This window comes from Macrotis lagotis, chromosome X (genome assembly GCF_037893015.1).
Source record: "Macrotis lagotis isolate mMagLag1 chromosome X, bilby.v1.9.chrom.fasta, whole genome shotgun sequence".
Taxonomy (NCBI): Eukaryota; Metazoa; Chordata; class Mammalia; order Peramelemorphia; family Peramelidae; genus Macrotis; species Macrotis lagotis.
The window spans coordinates 269,649,881-269,667,180 of NC_133666.1; the positions used below are offsets into that span (position 1 = coordinate 269,649,881).

Sequence of the window (17,300 nt, forward strand, 5' to 3'; positions counted from 1 at the left end):
AATGTACAAGACGACTTATAGGTAAGAATTACCCTGTTTTAGGCAAAGAGGAATGAAGAAAAAAACAAAAACAAATTCAATGATAAGATGATAACTTAAAAATTAGAGTGGAAATAGTAATAGAAGCCAGGAGTTGTTTTAGGGATAAATACAGAAAAATAGTGGTAGTATTAAACAGATGTGGTCAAGAAAGATGTAACAGAAATATATGTGTGTGTGTGTAGGGGTGGCTAGGTGGTGCAGTGGATAAAGCACTGGCCCTGGAGTCAGGAGTACTTGGGTTCAAATTCAGTCTCAGACACTTAATAATTACCTAGCTGTGTGGCCTTGGGCAAGCCACTTAACCCCATTTGCCTTGCAAAAACCTACAGATATATATGAGTGTATTTTGTTTTGAAATAAGTAGATCAGGGAAAATTTAGATATTTGAACACCTAAAGTATTATTTACAGTCATTACAACAGTTTTCATCTCTATGTATGTGTTATATGTATGATTAGTGAGGTCCAAAGAAATTCCAGCAACCATTTTATTCAAACTAAAAACTAACATAAAATGAGTTTATTAATAAATAATAGCTCACATTGATATAGTGCTTTCAAGTTTACAAAGCACTTTCCTCACAACAATCCTGTGAGGTAGGTCTGGACAATATTATTATTTTCATTTTAGAGATGAGGAAAATGAGGTTCAGAATATTAAATGACTTGACCAAGGTCTTGCAGCTATGAAGTTTGAAGGACAGGACTATTATCCTCATCTCTTGACCCTAAGTTCACTGATCTTTCCTTCCACTAGATATTATGCTATCTCACCTTTGTAGATATATCCTTCAAAAAGGTTCTGTAAGTCTGTGACCAAACAATTTCAAATTAAAAAAAATAATACAGATGTGACTACAAAGCAGTGAGACTAATTGTTGTGTTATGTGTAGATCAATCTCAATACCTTGTTCTTAAGTCACAGTGCAGGTACAGCTGTAGTTTTATTTTAAATAGAAAAATAGGTTTGCACAGTGGGCTGCCTCATGTAAGTACACTTTGTAGTCAGTTCATTTCCTTCTTATTTACCAATTGTAGAAATAAAGAAGTCCAGATAATGTAATGAAGGGCATGAGAGTTTATTGTAGGGAATTGTACCATTCTGATTACGGTGACCAGCATAAACATTATCATGGCTTTTCTCTTAGGCATTACCATTCCAGTAATATTTGCAAGCTGAAATGGTTTATTAAGCCCAAGATCGTTAGAGAAATGAAGATCTCTTTTCAAATGGAAATGAAGCAGAATAATTCTGGTCTTCTATGTCATAATACTAAATTAGTTTAATCTCTTACAAGCCACTGGTATCATAATATAATGTGCTTGTTAAAAACAAAAGCTTCCTTGTAACAAGGCAGTGTGAACTTACACTTTCTTGTGTAGCCCAACAAATGCACACTCTAGTCTTCAGTTCAGGATCTACACATTCAAGACCCTGGTACATCCTAGTCTTCAGTTTCTCTGTATTCAAGCTAAGTCTACACTGGCCAAAACACAGTCATGAGATTCAGATAGTACTGGCTGACCCACAAATTTTGTTTTATTTTTTTTTTATCCCAAGGTATCTTCAAAATAAGGAGGCAAATAAATGTCATTTTCAAACCACTTGGAAAACACATTGAATGTATATTGCTTATTTATCCAGTATAGAGCTAGACTTAAAAAATAAATGCTGTAATTCCCAAGTTAAAATGAACTGGGAATTTATAAACTGAACTGTTTCAGTTCAAGAATGTTATTTTACAATCATTAAGATCATATCACTTATGTGGAGAACAATGAATTTGGTGATAATTCCATGGTAAATACATAGCCATATATAGTTATAAGTCTGGCTCTAAGCAACCTTTGGCATGAAATTCAAGCCAAAAGTCAAAATAATTGATTATTTGATCTTAGAATTCAACCCACATTAGTCTACTTTTCAGAGACTTCTAAATGAAATGATAAAGTATTTATTTCACAAAATTTCCTTCTATATTTAGACTGCCAGGACTTTTTGATATTCTTTCTCACTTAATGAGTTAGAGGATCAAACAAACTGGCTTTAAAAAAAAAACCTTCCATGTTAGCAATACAGTACCAGAGGGTTTCTGACACAACCTTTGTTTGACTTCACAAAATAGCAGATACTTGATCTTTCACCAACACATTATATTTGTAAACTTATTAAGAATCATGACATTCCCATTCATCAATTGCGTCACCATGAACATTTTAGCACTTTTCCTTAGCCAGACTTCTTTGTGCTTTTGAAAATTAAGTTGCTTTTGAATCTTTTTGGTATTTAAAACTTATTTAAATTTCCCTTGTAATAATAGCAAAAGAAAAAAATTAAAAAGACTTAAAGTCAATTGGTTTTTGGGGGAAGCATCTCATAACACTGGTGATTCTTTTACATGAAGTAGAAATAAATTTGTATCTCTTCAGTATCTGGAATAATAGAAATCATGTCTGGTCCCTCCTAATTCAACCAAAACTACTTTTAAATAATTATAGTACTATACTTTATAGACATCCCTGAAAGTTTTTGATTGAGTAAGCCAGTGAATCACAGTGGAGTCTCGGGTCTATTATTTAACAGTATAGCTCCATTTCAAAATTATAGAGAATATCCAAACAATGAGAAAAATACTTAAACTCAAAAAAAAGAGAAAAAAAACCAAGTGAGTGGTCACCGAATCAGTTTTTGTATCCCCTGATTTGAATTCTCTTCTTCATTTGTAAGACAGTTCCCTAAATCTTCACTCAAAGTTTTGAGTTACAATTTAGTGAAGAGGCTTACATGCTACCAGGTCATGTTCGGGACTGCAGTGGCACAATGTTCTTGCTTCTGAGTACATATAATAAATAGTCTTCACATCCAGAGATGAGCATTGGTTCCAGATCCTGCATTTTCAGACAGCATTTTGTCAGAAGATAATACTTGCTGTGCAAGATGATGACAGATGATAACTTATTCAGTCAATGAGATTATCAGTCTGTCATTTATATGCACTGACCCTTCATTCTTTCAATTAAAAAATGTGGCTTACTAAAAAAAAAAAGAAAGAAAAAAAAGAAAGAAAAAGAAAGAAAAACCAAGAGTCTAAAGGCACAAAGTCGCATAGCTGCTCTAGGAGGAGTTTGTAAACAGAGAATTGGTTGAATTTAGATAATCCAAATCTACAAGAATAAAAAGGCATCCAAAGTAGGCTTTAACTAGCCAGCTTCTTTGAGACCCTTAATGGGTTTTGAGGTCTACAAAGTATGCACTAAAATACCCATACTTCAAAAAGCAATAAGGCAAATAGTATAATCATTATTCCAAAAGTTACAATGGTAGTGTAGGCATACATAGTATAATTTAGCTACAATGTGTGGTACTGTTTCTATTACATAACCATATTAACTGTTTCTTTCCTACATAATTATATATTCAGCTGGGTTCCAGTTGAACACAAAACCATCCTTGTACCACCACTGACAGTTGGCAAGAGTTCTTTGACAGCAGTTATTTTTACTCTGTTTAAATCACCCTCAAACTGAGGGAAGTTAGAATTCAAAGTTCAGATATTAAACACTATCATACTTATGAAGAGCTTCTTCCAACTTTTGTGTCACTTTTTGGAAAAATATTATTTGCTGCTGTAAGAAATGCTGCATCTGTGATTTGAAGTCTCTCACTCGAATTTGATGGAAGTGGTGAATTTCAGCCAAAGTAGCAAAAGAAATTGTATTACAGCGATCTTGAATGCCATCTGCCTTCTGGACCTCCATTTTCCCTTCTTCCACATGCCGTTTACTTTCCTTTACTTTGGTAAGAGCTCCTGTCACAAAGAGAAAATGAATGTTAAAGGAGGAAACATTTTTTATAGTAATATCACTTCAATCTAATCATCCTATTCTAGTAAAACATTCCATCTTTGGATATTATACTCTCTGAAGATATTTTAAAATTCTAAGAAACTTGACTGTATGTATATGTATGTAAAAAAAAATCACATTTTTTTAGTGCTCTCACTTTAGGAGTATTCTATACCACTGGAGACTGACTTTCTATATCAGTTTTTATTTCTCAAGTGTCTTACTAATTCAAATGCTTATAAGCTATTGAGCAGAGAAAGATTGAAAAGTCTCTTCTAAGGAAGCCTCACTGAATATACTTTGAGAAGATTCTGACACTCTACATGAGCATGATACATAGAGGGGAATTATATAGACCAGCTAGATAATCCTAAGAAGGGAATATTTGAGGGAAGATTTAATAAATAAGGCTATCTGGGATAGAGAGGAAAGTATCAGATCAATGAAGGTTTCCAAAGTCGGAAAGAATCTGGAATTTAATCGACAACTTAACCATTATAAACAACAATAATGGAAAATTTCTGTTGTAAATTTATTACATGAAATTGATTAAAATGTCTCTATCAAAATATAAATAAGATCACTAACAACACTTATTCTGCCTCTTTCCAGATTTGAACTTATAACAAGATCTGTTGCCTTGCTGTCACTTTTTAAAAATATGGCTTTATAATAATTAAAAGGCATGCTGAACTTGCTTTAAAAGTCTCTTCACATTTATTTGTAGTCTTCACATATATCATCATAGGATTTCAAATACACATATACACAAATAGATATAGCTTCATACAAATACAAAATATGCATAAAATCTCTAAGATAATGAGTTACAAACAAAAGGTCAAGAATAGCAAGGAAACTGATGAAAAAAATGTAAAGGAAGGTGGCCTAGCTCTACCAGATCTAAAACTAGAATATAAAGCAGCAGTCATCAAAACTGTCTGGTACTGATTAAGAAAAAAAGTAATAGATCAATTGATTAGGATAGGTTCAAAAGAAACCACAGTAAATGACTACAACAATCTACCATTTGTTAGACAAACCCAAAGGCATCAGCTTCTGGGAAAACTAGAAAAAAAGTATGGCAAAAACTAGGCATAGATTCACATCTCATATGCTAAACCAAAATAAGGTCAAAATGGGTACAAGATTTAGACAAAATGGGCAACACCACAGATAAATTAATAGATCAAGAAATACTCTATAGATCTAGGGAAAGAGAACAAATTTATGATGAAACAAGAATTAGAGTACACTATAAACTGCAAAATGAATGATTTATTATATCAAATTTAAAAAGTTTTGCTGAGAAAAAGGGTAAAAACATTACTTGTACAAAAATATTTATAGCAGCCCTGTTTGTGGTGGCAAAGAACTGGAAATCAAGTAAATGTCCTTCAATTGGGGAATGGCTTAGCAAACTGGGGTATATGTATGTCATGGAACACTATTGTTCTATTAGAAACCAGGAGGGACGGGATTTCAGGGAAACCTGAAGGGATTTGCATGAACTGATGCTGAGTGAGATGAGCAGAACCAGAAAAACACTGTACACCCTAACAGCAACATGGGAGTGATGTTCAACCTTGAAGAACTCACTCATTCCATCAGTGCAACAATTGGGAACAAATTTGGGCTGTCTGCAAAGGAGAGTGCCATCTGTATCCAGATAAGGAGCTGTGGAGTTTGAACAAAGTGCAAGGACTATTCCCTTTAATTTAGGAAAAAAAAACCAGATATCTTATTGTCTGATCTTGTTACCTCTTAGACTTCTCTTTAAGGATATGATTTCTCTCTCATTACACCCAATTTAGAACAAGGTACAACATGGAAACAAAGTAAAGACTGACAGAGTGCTTTCTGTGGGGGGGAGGGGGGAGGGAAGCAAGATTGGGGGGGAAATGTAAAACTCAAATATCTTTAATAAAAATAAATTTAAAAAAATAAAAAGGTTTTGCATTAATAAAATCAATACTGCCAAAATTAGAAGGAAAGCAGAAAGCTGGGAAATGATCTTCACAACTAGGAGTTCTGATAAAGGCCTCCTTTCTAAACTATATAGATTACTGGTATGTGTAGTTTCTCCACTGCAAAGTAGTGTCATAGCACTCCATGTCTTAATAGCTGGGTCTTCCAATGCCAAAACTGTCCTTCTATCCACTAAGACACATTCTCTCCCAATAACTATTTTATTAACATAATTATGCTGAGTGCTGTGATAATTACTCAGAAATTACAGATTATATAAAAACTGGTCCCTGCCCTCACAGTAGATGTATGAATGAGAGTAATAAACTATAACCCAAAATAATGAGAAAGACAGAGAGAGAAAGAAACAGGGTGATTTATAAGGTTATAAGTCACTCCCAAATTGATAAATAAATAAGAAATTAAAGCTATATATAATCATATGAAAAAAATGTTCCAAATCATTATTTGGAGAAATGTAAATTAAAACTATGAGGTATCACCTATCAGATTGGTGAAGATGGAAAAGAAAGGGAGTTTCTCCACTGCAAAGCTGTGTCTTATAGCACTCCATTTCTCAATAGCTGGGGCTGTTCTTCTGATGCCAAAACTGTCCTCCTATCTGCTATGACACATTCTCTCCCAATAACTGTTTTATTAATATAACTGTGCAAAGTGTTGTGATAATCACTCAAAGAGTACAGTCCTGCCCTCACAGCAAAGATATAAGAATCAGAATAAACAATAACCCAAAACAATGAATTAGAGAAAAACAGAGTGATTTTTGTGCAAAGAGCAGATCAGAGAAAGCTTCCATAAGGAGGTAGTAAATGAGCAGACTGAGATTTTTAGCAGGTAGAGAGGAGATAAAGAAAGAAGAAATCATTTCAGTCACAGGGAATATTATAATCAATGCTGTGGAGGTGGGGAAGAACTAGACCAAGCATGAGGGAAGATAGAGGGACGATAATAGGTTAAACTTTTGAGAATGTGAATAGGAAGTTTGAGAACAGAAAGATAGGCTGACAAGGACTGGAAAAGACAATTCATCAAGCTAAAGAATTTGAACTTTATTTCAAAGACAAGAATTGCCACTCAAGAGTTAGGAGTAGAGGAATGATGTAAGACCTGGCAACTGTGGGTGAAGTATAGTTTAGAAGAAGGTGGAGAATATGTAAGACCAGTTACAAAATTCCAGGTGATGATGAGAACCTTACACTAAAGTGGTGGCAACTGAAGTATCAAGGAATGAATGGATATTAGGAAACTGTGAAGGTAGGATCTGCAGATTGGTAATCTATTTGGATAGGAGAGATGAATCACAGTGGACAGGTAGGTGACACAGTGGATAAAATATTGGGTTGGAGTCAGGAATTCAAATTTGACCTTAGACCCTGGCCAAGTCACTTAATCCCTGAGTGCTTCAGTTCCTCATTTGTAAAAGTAGGATATTAATAGCTACCTTCTAGTAAGCATTACTAATAAGCATTAAATGAATATTTATTATTATTATTACTAATAACCAAAGTCTTCAATACAAGAGTTCAGGTGAATGGTGGTCCTACTGACAGAAATAGAAGAGTCAAGAGGAAACCCAAATGTGTAAGAAGAAGAATATATAATAAACTTTGTTTCAGCTCAGTTTGAGGTGACTGTGGGAAACTTAAGTTGATAGAGTCTAAGTTAGGAAAGCATCCAATGCCGGGACTAGGTTTGAGATTCATCTGAATAGAGACAGTAGTTAAACTACAGTGGTTACTGAAATTAGCAGAACACATAGACAATAAAATGAAGTTGAGGACACAACAAGAACATAAATGTAAGGGACTGGGAAGAGGACTAGTAAAGAAGTCAGAAAGAACAATTATAGGTGGGTATAGAACAGTGTCTTAAAAATTAAAGAAGTAGAGAATAATCAGAAAAATCTAGAAAAGGAAATGTGTTGAAGTGCTTTCTATTAAATGGGTTCCATTCTCTTAGCAAAAGTTTTGTAGCTCTAAGTGTGGGAGCTGAGAGCTAGATCAAAACTTAAAGGGAGGGGTGGCTAGGTGGCGCAATGGATAGAGCACCGGCCCTGGAGTCAGGAGTACCTGGGTTCAAATCCGGTCTCAGACACTTTATAATTACCTAGCTGTGTGGCCTTGCAAAAATCCTAGGAAAAAAAAAACTTAAAGGGAAAGGGAAGATGATAGGTGATCAATAAGTGAAACCTTATTGAGATTTCATGAAACTGAATCCCTAATTCTTTTAAACATCTTGATTACCTGACCATTCTTCCTGGATCACCATCTACTCCATGTCCTAAAATCAAAGGTGCTCCAAAAATATTGGCTGGGTCTTCCTCTCCACAGGCTCTATTAATCTTACCAAATGTGGTTCTAGTCTCATCTCTACGTGATGACTCCCAGATCAACAATTATCCTAAATCTCTCCTGAACACTAATCCCACATCACCAACTGCCTACTAGACATCTCAAACTAGATGTGTCAGAACTATCTCAAACTGCTCATGTTCAAAACAGGACTCATTTTTCCTTCTCTTCAACCATACTTCTTGATACTCAGACATGCAAGCCCTAAACTAGTTTTGACTCCTCCCTTTCCCTTATCTCTATATCCAATCAGTTTTTAAGCCTGAAACACACCAGGACTTAAAGCCCTGAATTGAGTGAATAACTGTTCAAATTCTACTTTAGGCTCTAGCCTTACTTTTATCTTCTTACACTTATCTTCTATCTTCTGTTTGCCTCAGTCTTCTCAATTGTAAAATGGGGATAACAATGGTACTTAATATTTGTAAAAGAGTTTAGAACATTTTCTGTACATAGTAGGCACTATATAAATGCATATTCCCTTCCCATCACCTTCTCATATGACTGTGAATCCAATATATTTCTTCTGGTCCCACCTCATCAAAATACCTCTGGGGATCTGAGGTGCCTACCTTTGTATCAAATGCCAGCTGCTTTCAGCATACAAGGGTTATTGTAATTCTCCTAGAAATGTCCTCATACATTTCAAGGTTGTTCCAACATACCAAAATACCATCTATGTCTATAATCCAGATGTGACAAGCCTGGATTGTCAGGAAATGACAGGATAATTGGGGAGTGGAGTAGGCTAGCAAAAGAAATAGTGAGGAAGTTGTGAATTAGAGACATTGTTGAAGAAACATTAAGTTTTTAGAATGATAGCATTTTAGAGCTTTGAAAGGAACCTTAAGAAGCAGCTAGTTCATTAGCCCATTTTAGAGATGATGAAATTGGGGATCATGTGGGGCTAAATGTTTTGTCCTAAATAACACAACTAGTTAGAAGAAAATTCAAATCTGTAACTCAAGTCTTATGATTTCCAGAGTCTGGTTCTCTTTACAGTTACATCATGCCCACAGAAGAGCACAGCTAGAATACTGGCCAACAGTGATATGTTACGCTAAATTGCTTGCTCAGTTTTGATATCTTCAAAAACTGAAAAAGAGGATTTCACAATTTCCTTAATAGCAGTTATACTTGAACAGACTTTTTTCTTCATTTATTTTTATTAAAGATATTATTTGAGTTTTACAATTTTTCCCCCAATCTTACTTCCCTCCCCCACCTCCACCCCCCACAGAAAGCAATCTGTCAGTCTTTGTTTCCATGCTGTACCTTGATTCAAATTGGGTGTGATGAGAGAGAAATCATATCCTTAAAGAGAAGAGAAGTCTAAGAGGTAACAAGATCAGACAATAAGATATCTGGTTTTTTTTTCTAAATTAAAGGGAATAATCCTTGCACTTTATTCAAACTCCACAGCTCCTTATCTGGATACAGATGGCACTCTCCTTTGCAGACAGTCCAAAATTGTTCCCAATTGTTGCACTGATGGAATGAGTGAGTTCTTCAAGGTTGAACATCACTCCCATGTTGCTGTTAGGGTATACAGTGTTTTTCTGGTTCTGCTCATCTCACTCAGCATCAATCCATGCAAATCCCTCCAGGCTTCCCTGAAATCCCATCCCTCCTGGTTTCTAATAGAACAATAGTGTTCCATGACATACATATACCCCAGTTTGCTAAGCCATTCCCCAATTGAAGGACATTTACTTGATTTCCAGTTCTTTGCCACCACAAACAGGGCTGCTATAAATATTTTTGTACAAGTGATGTTTTTACCCTTTTTCATCATCTCTTCAAGGTATAGACCCAGTAGTGTTATTGCTAGGTCAAAGGGTAGGAACATTTTTATTGCCCTTTGGGCATAGTTCCAAATAGCTCTCCAGAAGGGTTGGATGAGTTCACAGTTCCACCAACAGTGTAATAGTGTCCCAGATTTCCCACAACCCTTCCAACAATCATTATCCTTTCTGGTCATATTGGCCAATCTGAGAGGTGTGAGGTGGTAGCTGCATTTCTCTAATAATTAATGATTTAGAGCATTTTTTCATATGGCTATGAATTGCTTTGATCTCCTCATCTGTAAATTGCCTTTGCATATTGTTTGACCATTTGTCAATTGGGGAATGGCTTTTTGTTTTAAAAATATGACTCAGTTCTCTGTATATTTTAGAAATGAGTCCTTTGTCAGAATCATTAGTTGTAAAGATTGTTTCCCAATTTACTACATTTCTTTTGCTCTAGGTTACATTGTTTCTATCTGTGCAAAAGCTTTTTAATTTAATGTAATTGAAATCATCTAATTGGTTTTTGGTGATGTTCTCCAACTCTTCCTTAGTCATAAACTGCTCCCCTTTCCATAGATCTGACAGGTAAACTAGTCCTTGATCTTCTGATTTGCTTATAGTATTGTTTTTTATGTCTAAGTCCTGTAACCATTTGGATCTTATCTTGGTAAAGGGTGTGAGGTGTTGGTCTAGTCTAAGTTTCTTCCATACTAACTTCCAATTATCCCAGTAGTTTTTATCAAAGAGGGATTGAACAGACTTTTGAGCAGCATTTTAAAACCTAACTTGTTTACTTATTTAATAACTTAAGAATTTATATTTTCCATTCAGATGCTGAAGTTGAGTGTTTTGATTCAGAATAAAAAGAAAAAGGAAATGTGAATACAGAATGGAGAAATACAGCATGAGTTAAGTAAGGGGAGAATAAACTGAAAGGAAGCTAAAACATCAGCCAAGGAGAAAGAATAAGAAGGCTATTTGGAAAAACAAAGATCCTACAAAAAACAATAAGATAGGGTGGGGAACCAACTTTTGACCCACAAAAACTTGACATATTGATTGTACAGTCTCAAATGATCACTTTTTATTCAGGTATCACTAAATAAGAAAAAAAAGACAACTTAAAATTTCAGTGGAATGCAATATTTTCTTTTGAATCAATAATGCTTCTCTTAAGGGGAAAAAAGGCAGGAGGGGGCAGGGGGGTGGAGAGAAGAGGGGAAGGATTAGAGTTTCAATTAAAACATTATCCTGGGCACAAAACAAATCATTGTGGGCTAAGTTCCTTTTAGAACCTGAACTTAGTAATGACCCTTTTGGCCAAAGTAGTTAATATTTTAATATATTGTTAAAATATCCTTTGAAACACTTGGAGTTAATGATAATCAAGTTCAAAGACATCACAAACGATTTAAGATTTCATGTACTCATTTGACAGTGTAGGGAAACATATATATATATCATGTTCCCTTCTCAAAAAATCACATTTAAAAAAAACTGTGATTACAAATGAAACAACTTATTGAAATACAGTCTTCAAAATGTGTGGGGTTTTTTTTTCAAGTTCACAGGCCACCATAGTAGGAAGCTGGGTAGATTTTTAAAAAGAATAGAGGCTGGACTAAAATTCTTCCTAACTTCTTTACAACTGTTCTATGAAAACTTTTATGTATTCAATGAATCCCAAAAGATTATACTGAATGCAAAGGATGATTTAAGGACTACCTTCTTCCAAACAGAGATCTACTTGGCAGATATAACTACTAAATGTTGCTATTTTCAAAGCAAAGTCTAACATTAATCAGACTAAAGTTAAGCAAGACTTGTAACAAATAAAAACTGGAAATACAACCTACAACACCATCAGAATACTTTTTTCAAGCTATTAAAGCTTATACTTCCAGATACATATTTTTCCATTTTTATTTAAAAGATTAAAATTAAATTTTTAATCCAGAAAATTAGAAATATTCTAAAAACAAGATGAGTCATGAATATTCACACCATAATTAAAACTATTAAATTTCCTTTTTTTAATCCTAGTATTTTTGTGAATATAGGAACAAAGCAACAGACCTAACTTGAGTGTGTACCTATCAAGTGTTACACTATATATTGAGGGAGATGACAATAAAGGAGTAATTTTCAAGAGACCAAGCAAGGAAGATTTAAGGAATCATAGAAGGAATTAACAAGTATTATTTGGAGAGGAAAACTAGAAGAAACAAACCAAAATTCCAAAAACCAATGGCTGTCTACAAACACTTCATAATGAGTTATCACTGCTTTTTAAAGTAGTTTATTAGCTTTCCAGATTCCTCCTATATTTTTTGGACCAAACTATACTTTTCTGCTACTCTCTAAACCATATGAACCAAGAAGAGAATTAGAGTTCCTGGACCCCAGAAATGAACCGATCATCTTTTTCTCAACCCCAAAAATGACAGCTTCTCATTCAAAGAAATGGCACCAGCTGGAGCAGTGACAGAATAAAATGGAAGAATGAAAAAACAATTGTTAAACACATTGTATGTGAAGGTTCCTAGTTCATAGTAAGTACTTAGTAAATGTGAATTGGTTTCAAGAATTCTAGAAAAGCCACATGACAAAAGGAAATATACTCATAATGCCAAATAGTGAAGTTCCTGGAAAATGTCCAGGTCCCAGGTCCAGCCTGAGAAAAGCAATGATATAACCGCCCTAACGTGTGGCCTAATTTCCTGAGGATCTCCTCTCAAGTGGACCTAAGTTCAAGAGTTCTGGAAGCAGGTCTTCTAGTTAGTTTTAGGAGTTGCCTCAAAAGTAATCTATTTTAAGTGTTTGGGGACTTAGTCTTCTAAATTTTTTTTTAAAAGAATCACCATTCAATTTTCATGATATACACCCTAGATTCAGTAGAAAAATCAATTCAAGGGCCTACATTTCTACCAGAGTAACAGGAGATGGCAATTAATTTGAAAATGATGCCTCTATGTCATTACAGCACCCTGAGTCAAATAATAAAAAAATATGCTTGCTTGAGATAACCTGTTTCTCCTTCAGATCACAGACAGACACACAAACATGGGCATGGACAGAAAGACAGATGGACACGGACACACACACACACTCCTTCAGTTGCTGACATGTTCCTAGCCACTTACTAGAACTTGGAATGCACTTTCCCTTACAGAACTGTATTGAAAAATTAGATAAAATCGAAATACTTTACATCAGTATACCTGATGGCAAAATAGGTATTCTGTGGGATAACTTGAAAAATTAAACAGTAAACCAACTTAGAAATGAACTCTCAGAAAATATGATCCATTTAAAAATTGAGCCTACCTGTACATGTCTCTGGGTTTTTCAGATGTCACAATAAGAGCGCAAATATATATATATATATATATATATATATATATATATATATATATATTTATACACACACACACACACACACACACACACACACACACATATACATATATAAAATTATCCAAGAGTTAGGCATCTAAATAATGGCTAGCTGCAGAAGAAAAAATTATTAGTTCAGACTAAAAAACTGTGTTGAGCTGCAATTTCTAAGGTTTCTTTGAAAAAATTAAAATCATTTGTCTCTCTTTATAAGGAGCAGTAACGTAGAGCATAGGCAGTTTCATAAAATTACATCTTTCAAGATTTCTTTTCATTTTACTGAACTTTTCCTAAGGCATAAATTCTGGAAATAAATCCTAGAAAACAAGAGTCCCATATTTTCATCATGTCTATTTTACAAAAATAACCCAAAGGTTCTACTTGCTGCATGGCTTATTTGAAAGACATATTTCCTGTTTAATGTGATCAAACATATTTATCTACATTCAAGAGTAGGCAATATTGTAATAAAGAAATGGAAGTTTTCTCAGTAAGATCACAATAAAACAAGGTTGTGCTTACTGTCACCATGATTGGATGACATGGCATTAGAAAGATTAGCTATAATAATAAAAAAATACATTTATGGGAACAAGAACAGTCACAGAAAGCAAAACTATGGATAATAGTTTACTTAAAAAACTTAAGAGAATCAGTCAAAAAGAAAATTGAAATAATAACTTTGACAGAATAGCAGTGTACCCTACTCCCAAATTCAAAAGACCATGAGTGTTTAAATACATATATATGTATATATATATCTCTGTTACTAACACAATTCTGAAAAAAAAATGGATAAAAAAGAAACAACCTTAATTTAAAAACAAACATCAAATCTGGGAGTTAATCTACAAAGAAGCACAAAGGATTTCTACAAATAAAACTACAAAATAATTTTTGTGGAAATAAAAGACTCCTTCCCCTCCCCTCTCCCTCCCCCTTCAAATGAAGGGGTATTTGATGTTGACACTTAAGTCATGTTAATATAATACAGATAAAACTACTCACTAACCAAATTAATCTATGGGCTTTTAATATAATACTGATGAAAATACCAAGGACAGGGAACACTATAAAATTAGAAATCTGAATTCAATCTAATAAGTATTTGAACATTTACTAAGCAGCACACACTATTCTAAGTCCCAGATCCTTCTCTACATGTGCTGATCCTGCTCCATTTCTGGGTGTCTTCTCCAGCAGATTCCCCCCTCCAATTATCCACACTCACTATCTTCAATCTCTCCCTGCTTACTGCCTACAAATAGGCCCATTTTCAAAAACACTTTGATCCATTCATTCCCTATTGACTATCATCCCTTCTCTCTGCTCCCTTTCCTGGCTAAACTCCTGGAGAAGGCAGTCCACAATGGTGCTTTAGTTTTTCTCATTCTCTTAACTCTTTGTGGCTTCCAGTCTCATCCTTCTACAAGAACTGCTATCTTCATAGTTTCCAAGGATGTCTTACTTGCCAAATGTAATGACCCTTTTTCAGTCTTCATCCTTCTTAGACCTCTCTTTGACACTGCCAGATTACCTTCTCCTGGATACCTTCTCTTTAGGTTTCTAAAACACTACTCTCCTGGTGTATATCTGATGGCTCCTTCTCGGGCTCCTTTACTGGATCTTCATCAGATTTCACCTTCAAACTTCCAGATTTGTATCTCCAAATGCCTACTAGACACTTCAAATTGAAGATCCTGCTGACAAATTTGTCCAAAATTTTACTCCAACCCCCCTTAACTCCTCTAAATTTTTTAAAAAAGAATCACCATTATTTCAGTACCCAGGTTCCCAACCTAGGTGTCATCCTTGACTCCTCACTCTCTCACATCACCACTATCCAGTGCTGTTGCCAAGACCCGTCAATTTTACAATTTATCTTTGGAACATCTCTCATATCCCCTTCTCTCCTGACCTACTTACCTTGCTGAGTGCAGGCCCTCATCCTCTCACCTGAACGACTGCCATAGTCTGCTGGTGGATCTACCTGCCACAACCCCCCCCCCCCCCATGCTCTACTCAGTTGTCAACATGAGTTTCCTAAAGCAAGCCTGACCACTGGATTCCTATCACATCCAAGATCAAATATAAAATCCTCTGTTCAAACCTTTTCATTACCCAATCTAGTCTTTTTAAACCTTATACTCCCCCCCACACTATTTACCTGGCATTGGTCTCTCTGCTTGCTTCCTGAACAAAATACTTCACTGTGGTTAAATAAGAAATCTCATTATCTTCTACCACTCAAGAAAACCTAGATGTTATAATGTATGACTGGTCACTATGTAGACTGACTACCATCTTTATAAGATTTGTGGAATTATATTAAGAAAATAAAAGAATCCATAGAATCTTTATATATTATATACTATCAGAATTTTAAAAGATCCTTGAAGTTTAAGTTCAGCCCAATGATAGTATAATTCACTAGAACATAAATCCTGACATACCTTGGTTCAAAAACAACCCTTCAAATATAGCAATTAAATCTTTAAAAGTCTGATAGAGTATAATTAGTCTATAAGATATGGGTTGCTTATTTTCCAACACTACAGACATTAAGGATTTTGTAACCATAGGTATACCACAGTTTGTTTCCACAAGGAAACAAAATTTAAATAATTATATGTTAGAGGTGAATAACTTAAACCAGTGTTTACATAAGCACTAGCTTAAGTCACTGCAAAAAATTCACTTATTCTTAACAGAAAATGATTTTATGCTTTTAATTTAGTCTTTAATGGTAACATTAATTTTTACTTTTCTTAAATTTAATTCATATTCTGTTTTTATTTCTGAATGTTAAGTCAGCAACACAAGTAGTTTCTTGTTGAAAATTGACCAGCTGTTTGGCATTTCTAGAATTCTTTAGTAATGACATTGTATAAAATACCATGACTTATTAACTGTTTACAAAGAATCACAGATTTCTCTTACTTTTAAAAGAGACTATCTTTGAAAAAGATATCTATTTGACATAAAATTAATTTATATAAAACTAAATTTAGTTCTTTGCTTGAGTCTTTCTCTTATAAACTTATCTTTTTTTTTCCCCCCACTTAAAAATGGCAACAACTGTCCCTAGGGCAGGGAAGACAGGACTAGTGGAGTCATAACAGAAGAAACAAATTAGGGAGGAAGGAGATAAGAGAGGAGAGAAATCGTGTTTTTCCTCATTCCATGATGCAATGAAATATAGAGATAAAATGCTAATTTGGTTGCCATCACTCATTTTTTCATCTTCTTATCACGTCTCTTCACACCCTTCCGGGGTGTCTCCTACCTTATTTTCCTTCCCTTCTTCTGCCTCCCTCTTAAATCAATTCTTAATTCTCATTGCCACTCTTCTAGTCCTGTTCCAACCTTACTTTCATCCTTATACAGAGTCTAATTCAATTAGAAGCTGCTGTCCCTTTGCCCTTGACTCTCTATACCTACATGTCCTCCCAATTCCTTGGCACCATCCAATGAGTCAAGCACCAGAAAATATGATTTTATCAGTGTAAATGACATGAAAATAGGTGTTACCATCTGTTTTGCCACTGCTAAAGATCACTGAACATTTCTTTTGTTTTGTTTTTTAGGTTTTTGCAAGGCAATGGGATTAAGTGACTTGCCCAAGATCACATAACTAGTTAATTATTAAGTGTCTGAGGCTGGATTTGAATTCAGGTGCTCCTAACTCCAGGACCAGTGCTCTATTCACTATGTCATCTAACTGCCCCAGGACCTTTCTCTCTAAATAACTTTCATCTGAAACCCCCCCCCCCCATTAGAATGTGGATTCCTTGGGGGCAAAAATTCTTCATTTTTATCCTAACACCTCTCACAGTGAATTGCATACAGTAAAAGCTTATATATTATATACTATGCTTTTTAAATTT

At 34.6% G+C, this 17,300-nt stretch overlaps 1 protein-coding gene across 1 annotated transcript in view; it reads right to left on the bottom strand.

The window, feature by feature from the left end:
- Positions 1-1,548: 1,548 nt before the first annotated feature.
- The window catches only part of SNX18 (sorting nexin 18), a 37,831-nt gene continuing 22,079 nt past the window's right edge, over positions 1,549-17,300 (bottom strand). Inside the window, exon 2 of the mRNA XM_074208033.1 lies at positions 1,549-3,850. Within this exon, the coding sequence (XP_074064134.1) occupies positions 3,597-3,850 (254 nt within the window). The 3' untranslated portion in view covers positions 1,549-3,596. The remainder of the gene's footprint in view (positions 3,851-17,300) is intronic.